Here is a 9,832-nt window from a genome sequence, read left to right as displayed (position 1 = left end):
GCATTTCAAAATGACCCACGCCCGACAAACAATTTTGGTTCTATAAAGCTTTACAGATGCAATTGTTGCTTCTATAAAGCATTATAGAAGCAAAATTGTTAGTAGGGCGTGGGGCATTTCCAAATGCCCCACATGTGGCATTTCAAAATGACAAACGTGGGGGATTTCCATATGACCCACTTGGGGTATTTACAAATGCCCCACATGGGGCATTTCAAAATGACCCACATGGGGCATTTCAAAATGACCCACATGGGTTTCTGGGGTCTGATTTAAGTGATTTGAATTAGCAAATCTTGGTATTATCTTCCCCTAGCTGCGTCTGATCAATAAAGTCAAAAGGAACTAGAATTGGGAACATTTAAATCCCACGTAACGACCGTTTCAGTTTACAAATGAAGGCAAACTATTATCTGAATGGAGTCGTAGAAACTATAAAATTGGTTTAAGTTAAATTCCTGCTCTTGAATAATGAGAACAAGAAGATTTCCATTTTAAAGTATGAAGATCAGGGCATGAGAAGAGAAAAATATTAAGTTTTTTCTCCTCATCGTTCAAGCAGTTTCATTTGAAAAAATCTATACGTCTATTATTCGACTCTGTTTACACTTTAACTTCCAAAGTACTAAGAAAAGTAAACATTATAATGGTAAAAAATTCAACTTAAGAAAGTTGTGACAAGAGCTTTAAAATAATGAGTTCTATTAAATTGTATAAACTTTTCATTTTCAATAACAAATTCCTACTTAAACCTACAACTTAATCCTTAACAAAACAATCTTATAATAATATTTACTCCTCCGCTTCTAGTGCAGCATCCACAAACTTCTCAGCTTCCTTAATCGCTTTAATAGTCACTGGCTGCTCAGTGCGTGTATACTTTGGTGAAAACAAAGTACTAAGAATGTATCCTTGGAAAACCGAAGTTTTCATTTGATTCAATTTATGCTCGGAGAGCATGAGTTCCAATTCATTCTTCATGTATGGACCCATTTTTAAATCTGCAGCTGCTTTAAGCATTGCACATTTCTTATTCTTGACTTCGGCCAATTTCAACTGCAATTCTCGTCTCTTTGACTCCAATTCGAGAATTTGTTTATTTTTATCACCCAATCCATAAACATCTGGAAGTTCTTCTTTGATTTTCTGTGCAAACTTTACAATTGGATCACAATCTTCAGAAACCTTTCGAATAAGATAATTTCGCATTGCTTTTCGCTCGGTGTAGGTTAAAGAAACACTCTTGCATTCATTTAGATCTAAAAATATGAATAATGAACATTATTTGATTGATTTCGTAACTAAAGCATACCTAAATTCGATGATGTATCATCTAAACGTAAATAATCTTGGATTCTCAAAATCTTGATGGCTTTTTGGAGTCCTTCTTTGTCTGGTATGTCGACTTGACGGAGATTTGCATTTTTAAGTAAATTCAAGAGGAATTTAAGCTTTTCGACTTTTTCAACTTCTGCATCTCGAGCTTCAATTAATTGTTCTTGATTTTCTGCATTAATTATGCGAGTATTTTCAGCAAAATCAGACATTTTTTTTAGTAAAAATTGGAAAACAAATTGGAATTTTTTTGAAGAAATGTTTGAAAATTAAATTTTCAGTTGACAGAAGAAAAGAAAACCAAACAGTCGGTAAGGTAGATTTAAGGTTTGTTTGTTTGCTTTGTTGATAGAGTGGATTTTGCTCCGAATTATACCCCTGTTACATGAGTGAGAACATTTTTTGTTGCCATTTTATTTGCCATTTTTATTTTTATCGTATAAACGCTCTGCAATGTTTTAAAAATAATAGCAAGGCAACATAAAAGAATGAACCTGTTCTATTCTTAAGCCTCATTTAAACAACTGGCTAGTTTCCAAAATGTTTGTAAAATTGAAGCCTTTTATATTTTCATCGTGTAAGCGCTAGTAGTATAAAATGTTGACATACACTTCGCGTCACTGGAATAGAAACAACATTTTTTCTTTAGAAAATAGCGATTGGCGCTTTGGTGAGGTAACTTAGTAGATTTTTGGTTTTGCATTTTCAAAGAGGAACTTTTAACAAACAATGTTGTAAAAACAAAAAACCCAAAACAGAAACCGTATGGCTTCTAGTTGCGTTTTTCGCATTACCTCACAAAAAACAGTGTTTTTTTTTGCGTCACTTGAATAGAAACAAGCTCTTAAATTAGATAAAAATGATGAAAAATCATGGAAAACACTAATTATAGTAAAGCAATATTAAGCTTTGACATTATTTGCACATTATAACCAATTATGGGCTACGAGCTACCAATAGGCACCACAGAAAATGCATAAATAGCAGCTAACATTGGAAATGCACCTGCACTATGCAAAATCGAGAAAGATATTGGAAAATTTGCCAAATTTGGATGAGATAATTTTTAAAATATCGTAAACTAGTGATCAAATCAAAAAATAAGACAGGTGAGACCCAAGTCACGAGCAGAGAAAAAAATAACTTAAAAACTAGCTGCAATTTTCTTCACTTTGCCGCTAAAATCGGTCAAAAACGTGGTGTTAGTGCGATGGAAACGTGTTGGTTTGTTCCATCCTGGAAGTTATAAAAGGTGCACAACATTAAAAAAGCCTCAAAATGCAAAATAACAACATTTTAAGTTCTTCTAAGATTACAAAAAAGTTAACTATTTTATAGTTGCATTCGAACTGAAAAGTAGTGAGGTAAAGAGTGGTTTTTTAAAGGAAAACATACCAACTCAGATGGATCACGTTAATATTAGCCCTATTTCATTGGTTTATAAAAGAATAACCTTTATCGCATCGCCAATAAAGGGCACTAAAATGTGTTATAGTAATACGCTTTGTTTTTATGATGTGCAATAGCAAAATTGAAGCTTCACGCTTCAAAAACAGATGCTAACTTTTACAAAGAAATAATGGTAGAAGCTCTTGGCAAGTTTAGGAACGTGGAAGAACAACCGTCTTAGAGATTGCACAAGGATAGTTCAAGAAAAAACAACGCAATAAAAACAAAACAGATGCGTTCCGGATAAAAACGAAAGTTTATTTCACTTATTCAATCCTTAAATTGTAGAAAATGTGATTTTTTTAATTTGTAAGAAGTTACCAATCACTTTTATCACTTTCTCCAATTAGGTCCACGATTGTGTACAGTAGAAGTGCATTTTCAATGTTAAATTCTATTTATGTATTTTCTGTGGTGCCTATTGGTAGCTCGTAGCCCATAATTGGTTATAATGTGCAAATAATGTCAAAGCTTAATATTGCTTTACTATAATTGGTGTTTTCCATGATTTTTCATCATTTTTATCTAATTTAAGAGCTTGTTTCTATTCAAGTGACGCAAAAAAAATACTGTTTTATGTGAGGTAATGCGAAAAAACGCAACTAGAAGCCATACGGTTTCTGTTTTGGGTTTTTTGTTTTTACAACATTGTTTGTTAAAAGTTGCTCTTTGAAAATGCAAAACCAAAAATCTACTTAGTTACCTCACCAAAGCGCCAATCGCTATTTTCTAAAGAAAAAATGTTGTTTCTATTCAAGTGACGCGAAGTGTATATAAAATGCCAATTTGTACCTAAACACTATGATGACGCCCTTTTTTCCAAATTATCCCATTCTAGATGCCCCATTTCCACGACTGATTTAATTTAGTTTCTTTTGATGTAAAATAATTAGTGAAAATTAATTAACCCTAACAAAACAAAGAATTATATTATAAAAAATGGAAAAAAGAAGAAGCAACGGTGGAGGAAAAAAAAACATCATTCATGCTTCAATATTTACTACAGATAAGAAGAGGGGCGTTCACGATATCTATTGTAAAAAAATAAAATTTTACATTTTTACTAGGCCTGTTGCACCAGATCGTGAATACCCTTATAGTTAAATATTTGCAGGTATATGAAATTTGAACTGACCTAATTTGCGAATTTATCTCATTTGGGCTCTAGTGAAAACAGGCTATTATAGCCTTTTTCACTAGAGCTCAAATGAGATAATAGGGGTATTCACGATTCGATGCAAATGGTCTTGTATCGTTGTAAAAGTGCAAAAGTGTAACATTTTCTTAAAATAAAACAACCAAATATACAGACTAAATATTTATTACACTTTTACACTTTTGCTATACCCCAACCCTATTGCAAAAATAAAATACAATAGTGCAAAATTTGTCTATTGTAGTTGTAGTAGTAGAAAACAAAATTTTGCATTTTTACACTTTTTTGCTACACCGGATCGTGAATACCCCTAATGTCAAATGTCAAATCGTATAAGAAATTATTTAAATTTGAAGTTTGTATTGAGCTCATTTTCAAAATTATCTGATTTATGACCGACTTCATAAACATCTAAAAGGCTTTCAAATTTTTGAATGACGTTTTTTGTATGTCAGCTATTACATGAAGCCTCAATAGGCACGCCTCTTTAGAAACGTAATGAGTGCAAAAGAGAAAAAAGATGAAACAAAAAATTATCCGACCAGAGAGTCGTGGGTCGGAATTCTGAGACTCTTTTTTGACGTTTCTTTTTCCACTTTTTCTTTTTTCAACATTCCCTTTCATTTCTGTTTGCTTCTTAGTGCAATACAACAACAACACATTTTAAATCAAAAGAGAAATGTCAAATTTGAGTCCTGGACTCAAGAGGCATCGTGTAATAGTACGCGCCTCACAGAATGATTATCAAAAGAAAATTAGAAAAAAGAGTCAAGCCTCTTGAGGCTTCATGTAATAGCTGACTATGGAGCAAACCTCAATTACGTAAGAGTCAGATAAATATTTAAAAGGGCTTTATGAAATTAGAGACTGAGTTCGAGCACAAATTAAATTGGTAGCTTATTGCAATGGGTAGCCAAACAGAACTCGGTAAGGCAGTGTTTAATTTGACTTCTGTCATATACGATTTGACATTTCATGGAATTGGAGAAAATTTGCCGGTTGAAAAATTTTCGCATTTCTATTTTTGTTTGAAAATTCGCCAAAGAAAACTCAAAAAATGAAAACAATTCTCCCAGATGAAAACTCAAATCCAATTCCAATTATTGCTGCAGAAGCCGAAGCATTCGATGATGATAAAGTACGTTTTAACACATTCAATCCCTTTCCTAAGGATTTCTGTTTTTTTCTCAGGATGATGCTGCAAGTGTTGTAAGTTCCGGCACAACAACCACCTCCCGAAGCAAGTCTCCATCAGGAAGAAAACCCAAATCACGAAAGAAGCACAGGCACTCGAAATCATCAAAGCCATCTTATTCATACAGGTAAATAATTCATTTTTAGCTTACAGTTTGATTTATAAACAAAAATTGTAAACAAAAAAAAAATTAAATAAAGCTGCCATTTGCGTGAGGACCATGGTCAGCCAATATTTGGAGCCCAATTCAATCACTATCTCAGTAAGGAACAAGCTATATTTGCTTCAGTGGGCAAAGATAGACTTTCTATCTATGAATGTCCTCCAGAAGGTGGAATGAAGCTTTTGCAGTGTTATGCTGATCCAGATGTAGGTCTACGGAATCAGGGTTGTAAAAGAATGCAATCTATTGTGAATGTAGTTTTTAAAATTCAGTTACACAATTGAATAAAAAGATTGCATTCATTGACTATAATCACCAATCATTTTTCGTAAAATAATTGCAATCTTTTTCTTTGAACTGCATTCAAATGAATGACGTTAGTTCAGTGCATTTATAATTTGACCCAGCAGTTTGTACCACCCCCAAATTTCTTTTGATCATTCGATAGAGAGTTAGGTGAAAATCATAATGCTGATTTTTCGCACCTTTTGGTCCCCATCATGGATTTTAGTTTTTATTAAATATCTTGACTTCTGTTCATCCTAGGTAAAATTTGGTTGGTCAAAAACGTAGACTATTAAATTTTGCTTTTTTTATGTTAAGAACACTATTTCCATATTCTGAATACTAAAAAAGTTACAAGCCAAAAAGTAAAAAAAAAATAGAATTTTTTTTAGTTTTGAGCAATTTTGAAAAAAAATTGCACCTTAAAATTTTCTACAACTCTGTCGTACAACTTTTTTTTGTATCGCTATAATAACGAAAATCAGTTTTTCGCTTACATCTCGCGACGTGGTCAATAAGGGTCTTTAGAAAAATTGTTCGTCATAAAATTATCTACAAATTCTGCCTTATGCATTTTCTGTAACATTAACCGTTTTCGGAGTAGAGCGCTGAGAAAGAGACTATATTATAACGTCGTCATTCAATCTATTTAAATTCTGTTCAAAGTTTCGATATGAATCTTAGAAGTAATCTAAGATTGATTTGGGAAGTTTTGACCTTCAAATGCCCCTCAGGTCTCAGGGTAGGTAATTTTGACCTGAGGGTCAAAATTTACTGCTAAGATTTTGCTTCTTAGTTAGTTAGTAAGTTAGTTAGTTAAACTTATAAAAACGTATATCAAAAAAGCAAAAGAGATTACAAATGTACTTTTCAGTTTGATTTTACAGAAAAATGCATAAAGGCAATATTTGTAGACAATTTTTCTACAGACCCCTATTGACCTTTGAGCAACACGTCGCGAGATATATGCGAAAAACTTTTGACCTTTTGACCTCTATAACTTCTAACGCCGGCACGAATTTGATGTCGATTTTTCACATCTTCATTACAACGTCGTAATGAAGGTGTATACCAAAATTCAGCCCAGTAGGAATTTTTCCGCAGATAAAACCTAAAATTACTGGGCTAATAAATACAAAATTCAATTTGGTGAAGTCCACATAACATAAACAAAAATTATGAATTTATTTTCATTATTTTAGTATTCTGTTTCTTTCTTCCTCTATAAATACAAAAGTTATTAATATTTTTTTGTTGAAAACTTTTGTATTTATAGCAATTTAAAAAAGTTGTATAATAGAGCTGTAGAGAACTTTAAGGTGAATAATCTTTTCTCATAAGGTTTTTTTCATAATTTTGATAAAAAGTGCTGAAAACTTGAAAATTGTCCTTTTTTCGTTTTTTTTTTTACTTTTTTGGCTTCTAACTTTTTTAGTATTCAGAATATGGAAATAGTGTTCTTAACATAAAAGACGCGAAATTTAATTGCCTACGTTTTTTGTCTAACAAACTTTTACCTAAGATGAACAGAAGTCGAGATATTTAATAAAAACTAAAATCCAAGATGGGGGCCAAAAGGTGAATTTCACGAGTACGAAAGATTAGGGATATGATATTCACCCAATTCTCTATCGAATGAGTAAAATAAACTTGGGGGTGGTACAAACTGCTGGGTCGCCCATTATATGAACATCATAAATGCAATGTATTTAGAATGCGTGCTGTCTGCATTCTCTTGCATTTTAGTCTTTTTGCATTCTTTTACATTCTTTTTGCATTCTTTTGAATGAAGTCAAACAAATGGTTGAAAAAAATTGCAATAATTTTACGAAAAATGATAGGTGATTGTAAAGTTTGAAGTCTAAGTCCCAAATGTAAGTCAATGATTGCAATCTTTTGATTGAACTCATTAAAGATTGCATTCAAAAAAAGGTTGCAATCTTTTACAACTCTGCTACGAATCATTTATATCCCATTAACCCATTCTCCCTCATTTACAGGCCGATGAAAACTTTTATACATGCGCATGGTCCTATGACCCAGAATCTGGAGATCCTGTCCTCGCAGCGGCTGGCTATCGTGGTGTCATACGAATCTTTGATCCTTCGAAGCATATTTGCACAAAACATTACATCGGTCATGGACATGCTATAAACGAGCTCAAGTTTCATCCAAAAAAGCCGACAATTCTGCTCTCCGGAAGCAAGGATCATTCGCTACGTTTGTGGAACATTCAAAGTGATACTTGCGTTGCTATATTCGGTGGCGTCGAGGGTCACAGAGATGAAGTATTGAGTTTGGATTTCGATTTGAATGGCGATCGAATAATGTCAAGTGGAATGGACCATTCACTCAAGCTCTGGCGACTCGACAAGCCAGAGATCAAGGAAGCCATCGAAAAGAGTGGCACATTCAATGCAAACAAATGTGTTGGTCCCTTTCCAACAATCAAAGAGCACTTTCCAGATTTTAGCACTCGCGATATCCATCGCAACTACGTCGATTGTGTCCAGTGGTTTGGAGATTTTGTCCTCTCCAAATCTTGTGAGAATTCCATTGTTTGCTGGAAGCCGGGCAAGTTGGACCAAGGGCATATTAAGACACCACCAGAATCATCAGCTACTATCATTCATCATTTTGACTACAAAGAATGTGAACTTTGGTTTATTCGATTTGGTTTCAACAATTGGCAAAGAATTCTAGCGCTGGGGAATCAACATGGAAAAACTTATGTTTGGGAATTGGATAATTCTGATCCAGATGCAACTAAATGCAGTACACTGGTACATTCGAAATGTACAACTGCAATAAGGCAAACTGCATTTTCGAAAGACGGGAGAGTACTGATTTGTGTTTGTGATGATGGCACTATCTGGAGATGGGATAGGAATGTTTAAAGTTTATCTTTGAGACTCAAATAAGTTTGAGAAGAATCTCACAAAAGGGAAGTATTATTATTAATAATTTAATTATTAAGATTTTAAGATTTATGTTTTAATGTTTATGTAGACTTGGTTACAGCTAAGCTAATGCTTTTAATAAAATTTAACTTAACTAAACTTTCGGTTAGAGTATCCATCATTTCTTAAACCCAACTATAATTGTATGCTGACGTTGAAGTAGAATGTCGTAGGAAAGGAATTCATTAAAAAGAATCAACGGTATTCCGTACGAAAGATGAATAAAATGATAAACTTTATATTGAACGGCTAATATGAACTCATGTGGAAATAATAAGTGGAAAAAAGAGATATACTCTGTCATATCGTTGACAGAACGCCAAAACCGAGAATCTGCATTTTTGGACATTTTTACTTTAATGCCTCATTTTACTTGTTATCAGTCACTGTATTCACTGCCTCAATCCCAATCCTCCATCTGTTGCCTAAAAGCCCAAACTTTCAATTTCCGTTGTACGAGTTTCCATAAGATTGCATGAGTTTCCAAACTTTGAAAACATTTTTCTCAAAACTACAGTTTTGCAGATTCGTGATTTTGGCTTTGTGGGTTTGTGGCTTTTAACCCGCTGTCGGCACACGGGTGCGAATTTGGCAGGACAAAAATAAAAAAATTACGATTTTTTAAAAAAGTGATCACAAAAAAGTCTCTTTATAAGGGTGAAAATATTTTTTTTCGGAATTGTGAATACAATATTCGAATTCCTCGGAATATTCTACATCAACTTCATACTTGATTCACTATAAAATATTGTGACCGAAAAAAGTTCTAGCGACATGAAAAAGTATAAACCAAATTCGGACCCGTGTGCCTATCACGTCACAAAAAAGAGGTGTGCCTACAGAGGGTTAAATAGATTCCAAAAATGATCAGAATCTTTATTGATCCACAATTTCACTAATATGACATGTCAGGGATGAATGAACAATTTCTTAAGCATTGCTAAGGAATAAAGCCCTCAAACAACCAACTTGTAAAAGACCTTAATCATTTCCGATACTGCCATGCTAAATCAAATTCTATTGTTAAAGCAATAGAAAAGGGAGAAAGCACAATTATTTCCGCGTAAACTGGAGACTTTTCTAAATTTCGTATGACTTAGGCTAGGCGCACACATGGAAGCATGTGTGTTCACAGGCATTGAAATCCATGTGATCCATTTTTGCGAATGAATAATCGCGCGACTAAAATCGCATGTGTGCGCCTAGCCTTACGTCTATCGTGTTATTCTATTCAAACGAATCTTTCATTTAACATGATTAACTTCAATTTGGTTTTGAAAATGTTCTAT

The 9,832-nt window shown here is 33.4% G+C and overlaps 2 protein-coding genes across 2 annotated transcripts; one reads left to right on the top strand and one right to left on the bottom strand.

Annotated features, from left to right (window-relative positions):
* Nucleotides 1-245: 245 nt before the first annotated feature.
* Nucleotides 246-1,638, bottom strand: LOC129906079 (augmin complex subunit dgt2). Its single transcript, XM_055981710.1, has 2 exons — nt 1,313-1,638; nt 246-1,259 (listed from the first exon to the last, which is right to left on the bottom strand). The coding sequence occupies exons 1-2, from the start codon at nt 1,545-1,547 to the stop codon at nt 793-795; spliced, it is 702 nt and encodes a 233-aa protein (XP_055837685.1). The 5' UTR covers nt 1,548-1,638; the 3' UTR covers nt 246-792.
* Nucleotides 1,639-4,886: 3,248 nt separating this feature from the next.
* LOC129906678 (polycomb protein esc-like) lies at nt 4,887-8,635 on the top strand. The gene is made up of 4 exons (XM_055982552.1): nt 4,887-5,078; nt 5,132-5,262; nt 5,336-5,504; nt 7,584-8,635. Exons 1-4 carry the CDS (start codon nt 4,998-5,000, stop codon nt 8,478-8,480), a joined length of 1,278 nt encoding a protein of 425 aa, XP_055838527.1. The 5' UTR covers nt 4,887-4,997; the 3' UTR covers nt 8,481-8,635.
* Nucleotides 8,636-9,832: the final 1,197 nt, after the last annotated feature.

This window comes from Episyrphus balteatus, chromosome 1 (assembly GCF_945859705.1).
Source record: "Episyrphus balteatus chromosome 1, idEpiBalt1.1, whole genome shotgun sequence".
In the NCBI taxonomy this organism is placed as follows: Eukaryota; Metazoa; Arthropoda; class Insecta; order Diptera; family Syrphidae; genus Episyrphus; species Episyrphus balteatus.
Note: the sequence above shows the minus strand (reverse complement) of the source record. Positions and strands in the feature narration are given on the sequence as shown.

Coding starts and splice junctions, on each gene's coding strand:
- LOC129906079 (XM_055981710.1), bottom strand. CDS start 1,547: ATGTCTGATTTTGCTGAAAATACTCGCATAATTAATGCAGAAAATCAA. Junction 1,260..1,312: donor TGATACATCATCGAATTTAG/GTATGCTTTAGT, acceptor TCATATTTTTAG/ATCTAAATGAATGCAAGAGT.
- LOC129906678 (XM_055982552.1), top strand. CDS start 4,998: ATGAAAACAATTCTCCCAGATGAAAACTCAAATCCAATTCCAATTATT. Junction 5,079..5,131: donor AAGCATTCGATGATGATAAA/GTACGTTTTAAC, acceptor TTTTTTTCTCAG/GATGATGCTGCAAGTGTTGT. Junction 5,505..7,583: donor AGTGTTATGCTGATCCAGAT/GTAGGTCTACGG, acceptor CCTCATTTACAG/GCCGATGAAAACTTTTATAC.